The 16954-nt window shown below is 67.5% G+C and overlaps 10 protein-coding genes across 10 annotated transcripts; 5 read left to right on the top strand and 5 right to left on the bottom strand.

The window, feature by feature from the left end:
- Positions 1-137: 137 nt before the first annotated feature.
- On the top strand, positions 138-977 carry MICPUN_106070 (predicted protein; the record flags this gene model as incomplete). Its single annotated transcript, XM_002504336.1, has 1 exon — positions 138-977. One exon carries the CDS (start codon positions 138-140, stop codon positions 975-977), a length of 840 nt encoding a protein of 279 aa, XP_002504382.1.
- Positions 978-1014: 37 nt separating this feature from the next.
- On the bottom strand, positions 1015-1728 carry MICPUN_61543 (predicted protein). Its single transcript, XM_002504662.1, has 2 exons — positions 1626-1728; positions 1015-1512 (listed from the first exon to the last, which is right to left on the bottom strand). The coding sequence occupies exons 1-2, from the start codon at positions 1694-1696 to the stop codon at positions 1095-1097; spliced, it is 489 nt and encodes a 162-aa protein (XP_002504708.1). The 5' UTR covers positions 1697-1728; the 3' UTR covers positions 1015-1094.
- Positions 1729-1853: 125 nt separating this feature from the next.
- On the top strand, positions 1854-2816 carry MICPUN_85187 (predicted protein; the record flags this gene model as incomplete). Its single annotated transcript, XM_002504337.1, has 1 exon — positions 1854-2816. The coding sequence occupies one exon, from the start codon at positions 1854-1856 to the stop codon at positions 2814-2816; it is 963 nt and encodes a 320-aa protein (XP_002504383.1).
- Positions 2817-2887: 71 nt separating this feature from the next.
- MICPUN_61545 (predicted protein) lies at positions 2888-3592 on the bottom strand (the record flags this gene model as incomplete). The annotated part of the gene is made up of 1 exon (XM_002504663.1): positions 2888-3592. One exon carries the CDS (start codon positions 3590-3592, stop codon positions 2888-2890), a length of 705 nt encoding a protein of 234 aa, XP_002504709.1.
- A 138-nt stretch (positions 3593-3730) lies between these two features.
- On the top strand, positions 3731-4504 carry MICPUN_61546 (predicted protein; the record flags this gene model as incomplete). The annotated part of the gene is made up of 1 exon (XM_002504338.1): positions 3731-4504. One exon carries the CDS (start codon positions 3731-3733, stop codon positions 4502-4504), a length of 774 nt encoding a protein of 257 aa, XP_002504384.1.
- Positions 4505-4702: 198 nt separating this feature from the next.
- MICPUN_102434 (predicted protein) lies at positions 4703-5686 on the bottom strand (the record flags this gene model as incomplete). The annotated part of the gene is made up of 1 exon (XM_002504664.1): positions 4703-5686. One exon carries the CDS (start codon positions 5684-5686, stop codon positions 4703-4705), a length of 984 nt encoding a protein of 327 aa, XP_002504710.1.
- Positions 5687-8516: 2830 nt separating this feature from the next.
- Positions 8517-9914, top strand: MICPUN_50641 (predicted protein; the record flags this gene model as incomplete). The annotated part of the gene is made up of 1 exon (XM_002504339.1): positions 8517-9914. The coding sequence occupies one exon, from the start codon at positions 8517-8519 to the stop codon at positions 9912-9914; it is 1398 nt and encodes a 465-aa protein (XP_002504385.1).
- A 327-nt stretch (positions 9915-10241) lies between these two features.
- Positions 10242-11726, top strand: MICPUN_102435 (predicted protein; the record flags this gene model as incomplete). The annotated part of the gene is made up of 1 exon (XM_002504340.1): positions 10242-11726. One exon carries the CDS (start codon positions 10242-10244, stop codon positions 11724-11726), a length of 1485 nt encoding a protein of 494 aa, XP_002504386.1.
- A 70-nt stretch (positions 11727-11796) lies between these two features.
- Positions 11797-13131, bottom strand: MICPUN_61550 (predicted protein; the record flags this gene model as incomplete). Its single annotated transcript, XM_002504665.1, has 1 exon — positions 11797-13131. The coding sequence occupies one exon, from the start codon at positions 13129-13131 to the stop codon at positions 11797-11799; it is 1335 nt and encodes a 444-aa protein (XP_002504711.1).
- Positions 13132-13206: 75 nt separating this feature from the next.
- MICPUN_61551 (predicted protein) lies at positions 13207-16911 on the bottom strand (the record flags this gene model as incomplete). Its single annotated transcript, XM_002504666.1, has 1 exon — positions 13207-16911. One exon carries the CDS (start codon positions 16909-16911, stop codon positions 13252-13254), a length of 3660 nt encoding a protein of 1219 aa, XP_002504712.1. The 3' UTR covers positions 13207-13251.
- Positions 16912-16954: the final 43 nt, after the last annotated feature.

Consider the following 16954-nt stretch of genomic DNA (forward strand, 5'->3'; position numbering starts at 1 on the left):
TCGCGCGTGCGCGTCGAAGTGGGACCGCCGCCCTTCGCGAGAAACCTGCTGTCGGTGTGGGCGGTCCGAGAGCTTCAGTTGCCACAAAGCCCATCTTCGCCAGGCTGGCCGAACGCACATCGTCGGAGCCGCCGGGCATGGATCTCCCGGAGAGCCTCAAAGCGGCGCTCGGCACCGCCGGCGGCGGCGCCGACGCCGCCACGTCCGCGGTGGACGCCGCGGTATCGTCCGCCGTCGCGTCCGCGTCGAAGCTCACCGCCGTCGCCGCGGAAGCCGTGAACGATAGGGTGGAGATCGGGCGCGCGCACCTCGAGGCGGCGTCGTGGGAACTTCGGTCCGCCGAGGACAAGCTCTTCAAGGCCCCGTCGCGAGCGTTGGCGTCCGCCATCGATCGCGCGCCCTACGCCACCGCGGCGGCGGGCGCGGCGCTCGCGCTCCTCGCGGTCCCGGGCACCAGGCGCATCCTGTGGCACGCCTCCTTCGGGCGGATGCAGAGCGAGGAAGCCTTGGTGCGCGCGGCTACACGCAGCGCGGAGACGCTGAAGGCGGCGTCGGAGGGGACGAGCTCGGAGCTGGCGCGGCTGAGGGACGCGGCGGTGGCGGCGGAGGAGGAGATGACGCGGGGGAGGGGCAAGCTGAGACAGGCGGCGGCGGACCTCAAGCGGCTGGTGCGCGATCGTCCCAGACAAAACACCCGAACCGTTCAAAACTTTTCCATCGTCGCGCCCAGCCCGACCCGCCGCAAAAGTCTGACTTCGAATCTCCCCGGCGCGTTCGCGTTCACCCAACAGGCGAGCAGGACGTCCAAGGACGAACGCTCGGTGTCGTCGACGCTCCTGGAGCTCCGTTCGTTGCCGAGCAAACGCGCGCTCGAGCTCAGAACCGACATTGCCAAGACCAAAAACGAGATGGCCAAGACGAGCTCCGCGATCGACGCGGCGCTGCGAAGGGTCTTCAAGGCGGGCGTCGACATCTGACCGTCACCGGCGAAAACGAAAGCACCCGCGCGCCGCGCGCGCCATGTAACTATTCCATCTGTCACACCGTCTCATATCGCACGCACCGCCGAGCGTGCGGACTCGGTCCTAATCTCGTCAGTCGTTGTCGTAGAAGACTCGCACCGCGCTCTCGACGATTGTCGCGTCGCCATCGGTAAACTTGGTTCGCACCGTCACCCGCCCCGACGCCTCCGTCGGTGACAGCATCTTTTCCCCGCCCGCGGCCTCCACCGTCGTCTGCCACGTGTTTCGGCTGCCGGGCATCACGAACCCGAAGTCAAAGTCCCAGACCTCGATGGGGTCCGGCGCGCCGTCCAGGTACACCCTGTGTTCGCATCGCAGGTTCGCAACCTTCTCCACGGACGAGAACGTCAGCTCGCGACTGACGACGGGGCACTGAAGGATCCGGGCGGGTACCCTAGCCTGGATCTCGGCGACGTGCCAGTCGCTCGGCCACGAGTTCATCTCCCAGAGCATCTCGCCGGTGCTCGCGTCCCTCATGTTCATGCCGTCACTGCGGGTCGGGACGGGGTCGGTGGATGGCGGTGGCGGTGAGGTGTTTTTTAAAAGTGAAGGCTGGCGACGTGACGTTCGGCGGGTGACGGGTCGTCGGGAGCGGTCGCGCACATGGTGAACCCGGCGGCGATCTTGGCGCGGCGGTCCTCGTCCGCGCATCGTTTCAGGTAGGCCGTGTTCATCCCAACCCCCGCCGCCCCACGGCGGTCGGGTGGGCGCGGCGAGGAGTGAATCTGTTTTTTATGACTTGTATCGCCCGCGGGTGCCGACCTTCTCGGCTGCGACGTTGGCCAGCGCGTCGTCCACGTCTCACGTCATTTGGAGTCCGCGCAGCCGCCCATGCCGGTGCCACCGCCTCCAGATCTTCGCGGCAAGGTCGCCATCGTCACCGGGGGCTCCCGCGGTGTCGGTCGCGAGACCTGCCTCGCGCTCGCGCGGTGCGGAGCGCACGTGGTGGTGGCGGCCAAGTCCGCCACGCCCCAGCCCACGCTCCCCGGCACCATCTACACCGTCGCCGAGGAGGTGGAAGCCATCGGGCGAGCCACCGGCGCGAGGGCGCTTCCGTTCCGGCTGGACCTGCGCGACGAGGCCGACTGCATCGCGTGCGTCGACGCCACCGTCGCGCGCTTCGGACGCGTCGACATCCTCGTCAACAACGCCAGCGCGCTGTGGTGGCACACGATCGCGGAGACGCCGACGAAAAAGTTTGACCTCATCCACGCCATCAACGCGAGGGGCGCGTTCGTCATGACCCGCCAGTGCCTCCCGCACATGTTCAGAGGCGGGTACGGGCGGGTCGTGTGCATGGGACCACCCCTGCCGACGTCGTACCGCGCCTACGCGGGCAAGACGGCGTACTACATGTCGAAGTGCGGCATGACGATGGTGGCGCTGGGCGCCGCCGCGGAGGCGGAGGGTGCGGTTGGGGAGAGCGTCGACTTCGCGGGGAACTCGCTGTGGCCGGCGACGATCGTGGAGTCCCTGGCGTCCGAGAACTTCCAGCTCGGGGAGCGACGGTACTGGAGGAAAGCGACGATCCTGGCGGACTGCGTGACACAGCTGTGCGCGCCGAACACGGGGGGTGCCGTCACCGGTCGCGCTCTCGTGGATGACGAGTACCTGAGAAGCGTCGGCGCGACCGACGACGATCTTAAAAGGTACCGGTGCGACCCAAAGTTTGAGCCGCCGAGGTTGCTGGCGGGGACGGACGTTACGGGCGTTACGACGGGCGGCGGGGACTGGGACGTCAGGCGGGGGGACGTGAGATCGCTGAGCAGGGACAAGGCCAGGAGCAAGCTGTGACACGTTTACTCGAAGGCGTCGGTTGTTAAAACTCCTCGTCGTTAAAACTTTTCGTCGGGCGCGGGAGCGTGCTACGCGTCGGAAACCGCGTGGGTGCGAGGCGTCCGGGGCACGCCGCTCGCGTCCATCGACTCGATCGGCGGTGCGGTCGCCCCGTCGTCCACCGCGGGCGTTGGATCGACCACAACCGCCGCCAACGGAACCTCGTCGGGTCGTCGTGGACTCGGCGGCGACGCCCCCCCGAATGGGGCGTGCGGGTAGAGCGCGCTCCCGGCCCCGCCCATGGCCAGCCCCCCGGGAACCACCGGCGCCATCGGCATGGTATAGTACACCCTCCTGAAGCTGTGCGTGAACCCCCACCAGTACGTCACCGGTTCCGCCAATCCCAGCATCCGTCGCTGCTCCCGGTGCCTCGCCTTCGTCGCGCGCGCGTACAGGCAGCACGCGGTGAACGGGAACCCGACCCCCATGAACACCGCCCCGAAGAGTCCGTGGTTGGCGTAGGCGTTGTCGCCCCCGGAGCCGAAGCACGGGCCGTTCTCGTAGTGCGTCGGAAGCGGCGACCACGACGTGTCGTGCAGGGCGGCGCACTGCACCGTCATGATGAGGTGCAGACACAGGCCGAGGAGGAGCGATGCGAGGCTGAGCGCGAGGGTGGAGTCGCGCTCCAGCCAGGCGAGGCCGCCGTAGTCGCAGCACGTCGCGCACGGAACCGAGCACGCGGTGCCGCACGCGGTGCAGATCGGGCAGCAAAAGCAGCTGCAGCACGCGCCCATCGTGCCCGGCGCGTGTGGGCCTTCCAGGTCGGGGGCGCGCTTTGACGAACGGGTGCCGTCAAGGGTGCCAGCTCGGCAAACAATTCACGATAACTATCCTCGCGCCGGCCACAACGCCGCGGCGCACCTCAGCGACGCATGCACGCCGTCGCGTCCGCCGCCGCGCGCCTCGCGCCGTCGCCGCGTTCATCGCGCCTCCGTTCATCCGCCGCCGTCCGATTCGCGCCCCGTCGATGTCGCCTTAGTCCGGTCCGCGCGGAGCGAGCTTCCAACAAGAACGCGGCGGAAGAGATCACCTCCGCTAAGCTCTCCCTCCTGGTCGACGACCTCAGGGCCGCGTCCGGCGACGCCAACGGCGTGGACCTCACAGACGAGGACAGGAGCGAGGTCGACTCCATCCTCGCCGTCATCGAATCGCTGTGCCCCTCCGACAATCGAGCAAAAGCCCACGTCGACGGCACCCTCGCGGGAACCTCCTGGGACCTGATCTACACCGACTCGGCGGGCAACTCCAGCGGGAAGATCGGACCGTTCGTGGGGAAGGTCAGGCAGGTGTTCAAACCCTCGGACGACCCAAACGGAGGCCCCGGGACGTACACCAACGTCGTCGAGCTCTTCGGCGGTCTCCTCGCGATCAAGCTGGACGCGGTGGCGGAGGCGGTGACGGGTCGCGGCACAGCTGGCGTCGGGGCACCAGATGCATCATCAGACGGGGCGAATGCGTCATCAGACGCGCTCAAGGTGACGTTCGTGGACACTTCCGTGTGGGTGCTGGGCGCTGAGGTGTTCCGCAGGCCGTTCCCGGAGGGACGATCGGGGACGTGGGTGATGAAGCACGTGAGCGACGAGCTGAGGGTGCTGAGAACCAACCAAGGGAACGTCTTCGCGTTGGGTCGGTCGAGTGACTCTTAAATTTTACGAAGGTAAAAAAGAGCGGCTTCGCTTCGTCGCGGGCGGCTTTGTCCGCGGCGCGGCCACCGGCTAACCCTTCGCGGGGCGACACCGCTCGCGCGGAGAGCGCGTCACGTCCCCGCCCGGATTCGAACCCGGGACGTCCCACGCCCCACCAACTCGACCACCGCGGCGGCGGTGAAGCCGGTGAAGCCGATGTTAGTTTTTTTGCTTCTTGGCGGGCTCGGGCTCGGAGTCGTCGTCGTCGTCGACCAGGTTGAAACCGTCCCGCTCGAAATCGTCCGTGTCGTAATCGAGCGGCGGCTGATCGTCGCCCTCGTCGTCCGTCTCGATCGCGTCCCCTCCGTCCCCGCCGCGGTACAGCGGCGCCGCGTCGTCGAGCGAAGCCCCGAACGGGTCTCGTCCTTCCCCTCCGTCGCCGGCTGCGTCTCCCCCGCCATCCGCCCTCGCCGCCGCAGCCGCCGCCGCCGCCTCCGCCTCCTCGTCCACCTCCGGCTCCACCAGCCCGCGCTGCGTCTGGACGACGACCGTGGTCCCGTCGTAGTCGATCATCGCGAGCGACACCGCGACGGTGTCGAGCGCGTCCGCGGCGCGCCACCTTCCGGCGGGCGCGCGTCGTCGGTGCTTCTCCCGCCCCCTCTCCGCGGCGACGTCGCGAGGTGTCGAAAGCGTTCGCGTCCCGGCCAGCCCCGCTTCGGAGTCGCCGCCGCCGCCGACGCCGCCGCCGCCCGCGAGATCCAGGCGCCACTCCTCGCCGAGGGCGCACAGCTCCCGCAGGCGCCCCGCGGTGACGGTCGCCGGCCCCGCCGCGACCGGAACCGCGACGGTGCGTCGCTTGGGCTCGCGAGGTTCCATCGTCGCGCCGCGCCGCCTCGGCGACGGTTTCTTCTCCGGCTCGCATCGCAGGTAGTAGCACGCCAGCTTGGGGTGCCAGAAGGGGTTGATGTCGAACCAGAGGCCGGTGCGAGCGAGGTTGACGTACACGTCGTACGTCTCCCACAGGTTGGCGAGCAGCAGGGGCTGGTCGGGGTCCCAGTCGGCGAGATCGGGCGCCTTGACGAGCCACGGGTCGAGCTCCGCGGGCTGCTCGAAGGTCTTGCCGGAGGTTGACGCGCCGGAGGTTGACGCGACGGAGCCGCCGCGGACGGCGATGCGAGCGGTGAACTGGTCGTACGTGAGCATGGCGCGATGCGCTCAGGGGGGGTCCTGGCGCTCCGACGCGATGACCTTAAAGTTGACGATGGCACGGACTTTTTGGCACGGACTTCGATGGATTGGTTCAAAGGCCATTTACGACGGTCAAAACGCCTGTTATTCCGTATCTCCAACAGAAAAGATTTGTATCATTTGTATTTTTTAGGTTATCGTCGTATGCGATGTTAGTTACATCGGTGCTCACACTTGGTGTGGCGGCTCTGAGGGTCCGTTTCACACGTCAGATCGTGACAAATCTTGGCTCGTTCCCTCAACGAAGGTTTATTGAACACCCCCCCTCGCGCAGACGCGCACGCCCGCCAGACACGCGAAAGACACCGGACACGCGCTCACGGCCGAGGTTCAGGCTCGACGTTCACGCGACACTCGCTCCGGCTCTCCGTCTCGCGCGCGATACGCCGGGCGGAGCCTGCACTCGCCGGACGGACGGACTCCCGCGAAGGGACGCGGGATGCGACCCTTGTCGGTCACGCCGACTTTGGCGCCCGACGAAGCCGACGACACCGCGATTAGTGCGCGCAAATCGCTCGCGGGATCATCGGGGTGCGGACACCGCTCCGCGGCGTCGCCTCTCGCGGCTCGTGACCGCCGGGATCGCCTCCGCCGCGATGGACCGGGGTCGGGGTTAGTATCCTGCAGCGGTCGGTCGTCCTCGTCGCGACTCCATTCGCGCTGGACGCGCGCGTCGCTCGTCGTCCTGGCGCTCCTGGCGTTGGTCGTCGCGCCGGGTACGATCTTCGCGGTCGCGGCAGGCCCGGAGTCCGATCTCGCGCCCGTCAGGGGCCTTCGAAGACTGGCGCAAACCACGAGCGGCGGCGGTGTCGAGTTCCGGCAACGCGCCAAGCTGACGGCGAACGACGGCGCTGAGGTTGACAACTTCGGCTACAGCGTGTCGATCGACGGCGACACGATGGTGATCGGGGCGTATCGGGACGACGACAAGGAATCCAACAGCGGGTCCGCGTACGTGTTCACGCGCGACACACCCGGCGACCCCGCCTCCGGCTGGACGCAGGTTGCCAAGCTGACCGCGGTGAATGACGGTGCTGCCGATGACTGGTTCGGCGTGAGCGTGGCGATCGACGGCGACACGGTGGTGATCGGGGCGAATTTGGACGACGACAAGGGATCCAACAGCGGGTCCGCGTACGTGTTCACGCGCGTCACGGCCGGCGATCTCGCATCCGACTGGACGCAGGTTGCCAAGCTGATCGCGGTGAATGACGGCGCTGCGGGTGACCAATTCGGCAAGAGCGTCTCGATCTCCGGCGACACGGTGGTGATCGGGGCGTATACGGACGACGACAAGGGATCCAACAGCGGATCGGCGTACGTGTTCAGGCGCATCACGGCCGGTGACACCACCTCCGGCTGGACGCAGGTTGCCAAGCTGACCGCGGGAGACGGCGCTGCGAATGACTTCTTCGGCAAGAGCGTCTCGATCTCCGGCGACACGATGGTGATCGGGGCGTATGGGGACGACGACAAGGGAGACGGCAGCGGGTCGGCGTACGTGTTCAGGCGCATCACGGCCGGTGACCTCACCTCCAGCTGGACGCAGGTTGAACCCAAGCTGACCGCGGGGGACGGCGCTGGGGGTGACTACTTCGGCTGGAGCGTGTCGATCGACGGCGACACGATGGTGATCGGGGCGTTACATGACGACGACGATGGATCCAACAGCGGGTCCGCGTACGTGTTCACGCGCATCACACCCGGCGATCTCGCCTCCGGCTGGACGCAGGTTGAACCCAAGCTGACCGCGAACGACGGCGCTGAGGGTGACCTATTCGGCTACAGCGTGTCGATCGACGGCGACACGATGGTGATCGGGGCGTTACATGACGACGACAAGGGATCCGACAGCGGGTCGGCGTACGTGTTCACGCGCGACACCGCCGGCGACCTCGCCTCCGGCTGGACGGAGGCTGCCAAGCTGACCGCGGACGACGGCGCTGAGGGTGACTCGTTCGGCTTCAGCGTGTCGATCGACGACGTCACGGTGGTCATTGGGGCGTATCTGGACGACGCCAAGGGATCCGACAGCGGATCCGCGTACGTGTTCTCCACGCCTCCTCTCGTTTGCGACGCATCATCTCCCCCGTCCAACGGCGCCGTCGGCGACTGCACCGACACCCTCGCGATCGGCTCGTCGTGCACGGTCGCGTGCGACGCGGGGTACGTGCCGTTTTCGGCGACGCGGTCGTGCGGCGCGGGCGGCGTCCTCTCGACGGCCACGTCTGCAAACGGCGATGACTCCGAGTGCCTTTTGCCCGGCCAACCCGCGGCGACGCCGACGACGATGAAGCGCGTCGTGGACGCGTGCCTCGACGCGGTACCCAGCGGCGAGAAGTGCTGCTCGACGGATCCGGGGTGCGCCGATCCGAGCTCGGCGCGGTGCCGGGGCGCGGGCTGCGTGGACGCGCCCGACTGGGACGTGTCGCGAGTGACGGACATGACGAGGCTGTTCAAGGACAGGACGGAGTTCAACCAGGATATCAGCCGGTGGGACACGTCGTCCGTGACGAGCTTCAAGGAGACGTTCCGTAACGCGAGCTCGTTCAATCAGGATCTGAGCGGGTGGGGTTTATCACCGGGCGTGGACTTCACCGCGACTTTCCTCGACGCCAGCGCGTTCGCGCAGCCTGTGTGGACGTGGCCGCACGCGAGCTCGACTGGCGTGTTTGTAAACGCCTTTACCGATCGATCGAATACAGGTACGGTGTTGAAGCTGACCGCGGACGACGGCGCTGTGGGTCACAGGTTCGGCTACAGCGTGTCGATCGACGGCGACACGATGGTGATCGGGGCGTATGGGGACGACGACAAGGGATCCGACAGCGGGTTGGCGTACGTGTTCACGCGCAACACCGCCGGCGACCTCGCCTCGGGCTGGACGCAGGTTGCCAAGCTGACCGCGAGCGACGGCGCTGCGGGTGACCAGTTCGGCCAAAGCGTGTCGATCGACGGCGACACGGTGGTGATCGGGGCGTGGAGGGACGACGACAAAGGATCCGAGAGCGGGTCGGCGTACGTGTTCACGCGCGTCACCGCCGGCGACCTCGCCTCCGACTGGACGCAGGTTGCCAAGCTGACCGCGAGCGACGGCGCTGGGTATAACTACTTCGGCATCAGCGTGTCGATCGACGGCGACACGATGGTCATCGGGGCGAATTATGACGACGACAATGGCATCGAAAGTGGGTCGGCGTACGTGTTCACGCGCAACACCGCCGGCGACCTCGCCTCGGGCTGGACGCAGGTTGCCAAGCTGACCGCGAGCGACGGCGCTCATTATGACAACTTCGGCTACAGCGTGTCGATCGACGGAGACACGGTGGTGATCGGAGCGCGTTATGACGACGACAAGGGATCCAACAGCGGGTCGGCGTACGTGTTCACGCGCAACACCGCCGGAGACCTCGCCTCCGGCTGGACGCAGGTTGCCAAGCTGACCTCGAGCGACGGCGCTGCAAATGACAGGTTCGGCAGGAGCGTGTCGATCGACGGCGACACGGTGGTGATCGGGGCGTATGCGGACGATGACGATGGAACCGACAGCGGGTCGGCGTATGTGTTCACGCGTGACACCGCCGGCGACCTCGCCTCCGGCTGGACGCAGGTTGCCAAGCTGACTGCGGACGACGGCGCAGCGGGTGACAACTTCGGCTGGAGCGTGTCGATCGACGGCGACACGGTGGTGATCGGGTCCCAAAGAGACGCCGACAATGGCATCGAAAGTGGGTCGGCGTACGTGTTCACGCGCGACACCGCCGGCGACCTCGCCTCCAGCTGGACGCAGTTTGCCAAGCTGACCGCGTACGACGGCGCTGGGTATGACTACTTCGGCTGGAGCGTATCGATCGACGGCGACACGATGGTCATCGGGGCGTATAGGGACTCCCATATCGCGAATGACGTGGGGTCGGCGTATGTGTTCGAATTCGCACTGACGCCTGGCTCGTGCTCGGTGTCTGCGCCGCCCCGAAACGGCAACGGCAACGACTGCGTCTTTCCCCTCGCGCACGGAGAGGCGTGCACGCCCGTGTGCGACCACGGTTTCACCGCCGTTACTGCGTCGGCGGGGTGCGTCAACGGGAACTTATTCCCCGGGGAATGTCGGTGCTCCCGAGGGTATCCCAGGTCCTATCACGGCAACTGGCCGTGCAGCATCGAGAAGAGGATGGAGCTCTGAGGCTGGCGTCTTCTGAAAGCGGCTAGATTTTACCTGCGCGATACCGGTACACTGCGAATCGCGCCTACGCACTACGTCTCCTCCACATCTCAAGCTCGCTTCGTATCCGCCTCGTCCCCGCGGCCTTTCGCGCGTTCGACGCCGACGGCTCGGTCCAGATGGCCTCGACGGCCTCGACGCCGCTTCGCGACAAAGCGCGAAACCTCCGCCGTCAGGCCCAAACAAACAGCCAAAGCTGACAGGACCGGTCGTTCAAATAATTTGAAAAAGTCGCCGCGACCGCAGACACGCGACCGCGCTTCGGGACCCGTCAACTCCCCCGCCACGATGGACGTCGGGTCCACCGTCGCATCCATCGAGCGCGCGGTGGACGCCCGGCGCCACTTCTTCCTATCGAACCTCGCGACGCTCAGCATGAAGATGGCCAGGCGCATGATCGAGGGCGATCTCGGGTTGGCACCCAAGGCGCTCGACGCGGCGCCGTTCAAGGTTCGCGTCACGGAGCTGGTGGACGCCGTCCTCGCCGCCGGTGACGGCGCGAACAAGGAGAACACGCACGCCGTGAAGGTGGAGAAGCCCGCGAGGCCCAAGACCGAGCCCGAGGCGGCGAAGCGCAAGGAGGCCGCCGCGGCGAAGAAACCCAAGCGCAAGAACGTCATCGACTCGTCCGATGAAGACGACGACGACGACGACGAGGCGTCGATGGGTGGCGATGCGTCCGAGGAGGAGGCCGACTACGACGATTCGGACTCTGATGGATCCGACGACGGCTCCGACGACGGCTCCGACGGCTCCGACGACGACTCCGCCGTCCCGTCCGATTCGGACGACGCCCCGAAGAAGAAGGGAAAAAAAACCGCCAAGAAATCCAAGCCAACCAAGGCCGCTCGCGAGCCCAAACCCAAGCCCAAACCCAAGCCCGCGGCCAAGCCGATCACCGGCATCGTCGCCAAGCTCCGCGACCAGTGCAAAAAGGCGGGCCTGACCTACCAGCACGTCTTCATGAAGCGAAAGGACGACGCCGGCCGAACCGAACTCCTCGAGCGCATCCTCGCCGACGCCGGTTTATCGCTCCGGTCCGACGCGTCCGAGGTGGCGAAGGTTCGCAGACGCGTGGAGCGCGAGAAGGACCTCGACGGCATCGACGCCGGTGCCATCATCGAGGGCGGACGCGGGCGACGCGCGGCGAGGGCCAACGGCTGGGGCGAGAAGATCGACTACGCCAAACTGAACGGGAAGGGCGCGCGCGAGAAGTTCGGCAGCGACGACGACACCACCGAGGACGAAAGCTCGGACGACGAGGACGACGACGACGACGACGTCACCGACGTGGAGGTGGCGGTGACCAGCGACGAGGACGACGACGGCGACGACGACGGAGAGGAGGAGGAGGAGGAGGAGGAGGAGGAGGAGGAGGTGGCGCCGATGAAAAAGCCCAAACACGCGTCGGCGGAGAAGAGAAAAGCCCCGGACGCTTCCCGAGACGCGAACGCGAAACCCGCGCCGCCGCCGGTCAAGGCGTTGAAGCTGGAGAGGAGAATCGCGTCGCCGTCGCCGTCGCCGACGCCCGCGAAGCGCCCGGAGTCCGCGAAGCCCCGCGTCTCGGAGATCGGAGTCGTCCCGGGGGATGTATTTTTTGACTCGTCGGATGACGACGTCGATCCGCCCCCCGCGCCGAGGAGCGGCGACGAGGGAAAGGAGGCGCCCGGCGAGAAGAGGAGCCCGACGCGCCCGGATCCAGCGCCGGCGAAGAAGCCGGCGAGGACCGTGCGACCCGGCGGCGTCCTTTGGTCCGACTCGGACGAGGACTGAGCGCGAGCACGACGAGCTTCTGATGAATTCAACCTTGGCACCTCGAGGTACATTTTAACGCAGTCGCGGTTTAACCAAAGGGAGGCGGCGGCGGCGGCACGAGCGGCGGGGGCATCATCGGCGGCGGCGGCACCGTCATCACCGGCGGCGGCATCATCGCCATCGGCGGCGGCGGCGGCACCTCCCTCACGCGAACCAGATCCGGCGGCGGCGGCGGCGGCGCCCCGCCCCGCCACTCCGGCATCCCCCCGCGGCCGTAATCAAACGCGATGCTCGCCCCGAGGTCCCTCTTCCTCGCCTCCTCCTCCAGCTCCGCCATCGCGCACCCAGCCCGGCCCACCGCCCCCTTCGCGTGAAAGTCCACGTCGTACTTGTCCGCGTCCTTTTCGTCGTATTCGCCCGCCGCGAGCTTGGCGTACGTCGCCGCCTTTCGCTCCAACGCATTCGCGATTCCCTCAGCCGACGTATCGTGCCGCGCCCTCGCGTCACGCTCCGTCCGCGCGTCCACGCCCTTGTTCTTACCGTACGCGTCTATGTTACCCAAGCCTCCGAGTTTTCCGTACGTTCGTCGCCCGTCGTCGTCGCGGTGGTCCCCGTCCTTGCGGCCGCGCCGAAGCTTACCCCGCGCGTTTTTTCGTTCCTCGAGCTTCTCCATGGCGTCCGCCGCGTTGGTCCTTCTCCTCTCCCGTGCTCGTTCGAGCGCGAGCTGCAGCGGGTCGAACGAGTTCCCGGACACGCCCGCGATCTTCTCTCGCGCGCGCTTGAACACCGCGGCCGTCTCGGAGTTCCACCCGAGGTTGAGCTGGTCGAGTTTCTGCTCGGGGTTGCGCTTCTCCGCCGCGGATGCCTCGATCTCCATGCGTAGCATCGTCTCCTGGTCCACCGTCTTGGCCGCGGACGGTTTCTCCGGCTCGTCGTCGTCGTCGTCGGAGTTCCCGCGGGAGTGCCGTCGGCTTCGGCTTCGGCGCGACGCGGACGGCGACCCGCCGCGCCCGCGCCCGCGCTTGCGCTTTCGGTCGCGGTCGTCGTGCTCCCAGATCCGCCCGTCTCCACCCGACGCCGCGTCGAGGAGGGCGTCAGCCTTGGGGTTGATCTCCTCGTCGAAACCGAGGCCGGCGGCGGCGTGCGGTCTGCCGGCATCGTCGACGTCGACGTCGCGCGGGTCGAACGGGCGCCGGCGCCGCCCGCGGCTCCCGCTGCGGCTGCGGCTTCTCGAACGCGAACGCGACCACGACGAGCGCGCGGCGTGCCGTCGATCGAGGCTTCGCGACCGGGAGCGGGACGAGTAGCCGCCGCGACGCGAGCGCGCGGGGCTTCCGCTGCGGCTGCGGCTGCGGCCGCGGGGTCCCTCGCGGTCCCAGTCGCGCTCGGGGCGCGGGGGCGGCGGCCAGATCTCGCCCCCCATCGCTCGCAACCCTCGTGCGGTGCCGTCGTGGAATTGTGATGAGAGGACGCAGTTCTGAAGCCGACGGAAACGAGGGGCGCGAAGAGGATGAATTTGATTCCAAATTGACGCCGGCTATCGTCACCTCTTCCCCTTGCGACCCGCGTTCATCGCCTTCGCCGCGCCCGCCGGCATCGACACCTTCACCCCTCCGCCGCACATCAAACGCGCCAGGTCCCCAGCCGCGCCCTCTGCCGCGCGCATCATCTCCTTGCACCTCGAGTCGAGCGACGACTCGCGCTCCTTCTCCTCCCTGCTCGACAAAGCCCCGCCGCCGTCCCTCCCGCCGCCGCCGCCGCCGCCGCCGCCGTTCGCGGACGACATCGGCGCCCTGCACAGGATGTCGAGCGCCTGCTTCCCAGCCTTACCCTTCTTCTGCGTCCCCGGGGTGAGCTTGACCTTGTACCGGAACGACTGCAGCGCCGCGTACGGCGCCACGACGCAAACCGCGAAATCAATCGCGTCGGGAAAAGTCGGACAACCGGTGAACCAATCGACGCGCGCCACGCGTTCCGCGTCTCTCCGCGCGAACGCCGCGGGATCCTCCTCGGCGACCCCTTCCTCGGCGACCCCGGCGTCGTCGTCCTCGCCGCCGTCGCCCCCGGGTCGGCCGCGCCGCGCCCCGCCGCCGCCGCCGCCGCCGCCGCCGCCGAAAGACGACTTTTTGTCGAGGTTCCCGCCGTGCCGACGCGATGCCTTGTCGCGGTTGGAATCGTTCCGGTCGCGGCGGTCGCCTTGCCGGCGGTTCGCCGCGATCGGTTCGACGATGTCGTCGTCCGAACTGGAGCCACCGCCGCCGCCGCGCTTTCCGGCGCCTTTCTTCGAGCCGCCCTTCTTCCCTTTCCTCCCCGAGGCTCGAGCCAACGCGATTGCCAGTTCGCGGTCCTCGTCGTCCTGGTCCGCGTACTTCTTGGCAGCCTTCTTAGCCTTGGACGATTTGCCCCGGGGCAGCGGTTTATTGCCGGGCTGTTGTTGTCCCTGGTGCTGTTGCCGTTGACGTTGCTGGTCTCGTTGAGGCTGTTGTTGGGGCTCGGACCCGTCGGCCGGTTTGATCGGGTCGGCGTCGTCGTCGTCGTCGGAGCCCATCCCGTTTTCGCCGCCCCTCTTGCGCTGCTTCTTCATCATCCGTCGCTCCTTGGCGGAGATGCGGACCTTGCCGTCGGGTTTTCGATCCCCGTCGTCGTTTCCTTCCCCCTCCTCCTCCTCCTCCTCCTCCTCCTCCTTCTCTTCCTCCTCCTCCTCTTCTTCCTTGTCCCGCTCCTCGACTTCCTCCTCCTGCTGCTCGTGCTCCTCTTTCTCCTTCTCCTCGTCATCGTCCTCGTCGCCGTCCTCCTTCTCCTCCTCCTCGCCGTTTTCGTCCGGCTCCTCCGACATCTCCTCGTCGTCATCCTCCGGCATCTCCTCGTCTCCTTCGTCGTCATCGTCGGCGACGACGTCGATCTTCACGCCATCCGCCGGCGAGGTTTTCAAAGTCTTAACCGTCCTGTCCCCAACGTGCGCCCGAACCCCGTCCTCGTCCCTCAGCAAAAACACGCACCCGAATCCCATGACCAGCGGCGCGGGGGGTAAGTACGTCTTCGCGCCGACGTGCCACACCACCCCGGGCGCGAGCGGGTCGCCGTCCGGGGTAACCTTCCGGACATTCTCCGGAGGGATCCAAAACGCGGACACGACGTGGCGGGAATCCCAAGCCGCCGACCTGCAGAGACACGCGGCGCCAGCCTGGATCAGGCTCACCGGCGGAACCCCGCCGCACCACCCGTCCGCCGACGACCCGACGACCCGAGTGGCACTCAGCGACAGGCGCGACATGGACGCCTCCGCCTCCGGAAGCGCGGGGGACCTCACCGGCGGAGCCTTGACGATTGTCACCGGCGCGCCGGGTGAATCCGCGTGCACGAACGCGTCGTCGGGGCCGAGGTACTTGACGACGAGCGCGTCCGCCTGCGCGGCGTCCCGGGCGCTGAGCACCAAGCAGTTCTCGGTGGTGATGAACCAGTGGAACTTTTCGAACCACTCGGGGACGCGAGCCCTGGCGATGCCCATCCCGGTGCCCTTGCTCGCCATCCTCGCGCCAGCCTCCTTGGCCTTCTTCTCCGCGGCGGCCACCGCGCGTTTGTTCTGCGCCAGCGTCTTGCCGTGCTTCGCGTCGTGCTTCTTCTTTCGATCGAAGTGTTCCCTCGCGTTGGCGTGAGCGCCGAGCGCCAAGTCGAGCTCAACCGACACGCCCCCGTCGCGCTTCAATCGCCTCGACCTGGGCTTGGCGTCGCCCTCGCCCACGTCGTCCGCGTCGCCGCCGTCGCCATCGTCGCCGTCGTCGTCGCCCTCGTCGTCGTCCACGTCGAGGTGGTTCTTCAGCGTCACGGTGACCTTGTTCTTAGGGAGGTCGAGGGTTTTGACGAGACGCGCCACGGGGTTACCCGCCCGAGCCTCCTCCTTGATCATCAGCGTCAGGTCATCCCACGCCATACCTCCCGCCAACGCGCCGTTCACCGCCGCCAGCACCGCGTCCACCTGCGTCAGGTTGTACTCGATCAGGGTGGCGGCGAGCTCCTGGGACTCGCGCTCCTTCTCCAGCGCCCTCACCCGCGCCTCCTGGTCGCGTCGCACCTTTTCGAGTTTTTTCGCCGCGGCGTTGGCACTCTTCTCGCGCCGGGACCTGTCGCGTCGCGCCTCGAACGACGCGAAGAACAGGTCCAGCGCCGCGTCGAAACCGCCGCTGATCTCCGTCGTGCGAAAGACTTTCGGGTCGAATTGGGCCGGCGGCGGCACGTCGTCCGCGGGGAACGGGGAGAAGTCCTCGAAATCCGCGTCGAGGCTGGGCGACGAAGCCGTCGCGCCGTCCTCGCCGGACTCCCCTTCCTTAATCCGCCACGTCACCACGCCGCGCGGCTCCACGCGTCCGTCCGTCACGCCCTCGAACCAATCATCGATCGCACCGAGCGAAGCGCCCAGCGCGGTGACCTGCGCGTCGTCCAACGGGGTCTTCGCGGCGCTGCCGTCGACGATGCCCGCCATCCTCGCCGCTCGATCGACAACCGGAGGGCCAAAGCCGAATGCTTTGCACAGCGCCTCGCGAACCGTCCCCGGCGCCCTTCGTTTCTCGCGAGCGCCTTCAATACCTTCGCCTTCAACACCTTCGCCTTCAATAGGTTTGGGTCCGAGCGGGTCGTCGTCGTGTCTGCCTTCGAGCGCGGCGACGAGGGCGGCGGCGTCGACGCGAACGTGCGATCGGAATCGTTCCCTCGGGTACGGGTGGTTACCCAGGAGCACCAGGCTTCGCGCGTCGTCCCTGTGCGGCCGCAGGAGCGTGAGGATGCGCCACTCCCTGTCGCAGAGCACGATGTTACCCTGCGCGTACAGCTCCAGCACGAGGTGGTGCTCGGTGTCGCCCGCGCCGAAGGTGAACGCGACGGCTCGATCGGCGCCCATCTGGTTGACGCCGTTGAGTCGCTTGCCCCTGAGGTGCATCCGCAGTTTGGCGTTGAATTTGGACGGCTGGTCCGCCTTGCGCTCGCGCGCGTACGACGTCGTGTGAAACCTCGCGCCCGACTCGAGCAGCACCGTCGTCTTCTCCCCCTCTCCGCTCTCCGTCGCGCCCCCAGACCGCGTGAACTTGAGGAGCAGCGTCCGCTTGTCGTCCAGATCGAAGATGTTCGCCAGCCACGCGCCGAGCACCTTGGCGCGAAGCGTGGCGCACGACGCGGCGATGTCGTGCGAGTTGAACTTTTGCTTCGGCATCGCGATCCGTTCGCTCGTCTACCCGCGGCCCCGCGCGTGATGC

Source organism: Micromonas commoda, chromosome 9 (assembly GCF_000090985.2).
Source record: "Micromonas commoda chromosome 9, complete sequence".
Taxonomy (NCBI): domain Eukaryota; kingdom Viridiplantae; phylum Chlorophyta; class Mamiellophyceae; order Mamiellales; family Mamiellaceae; genus Micromonas; species Micromonas commoda.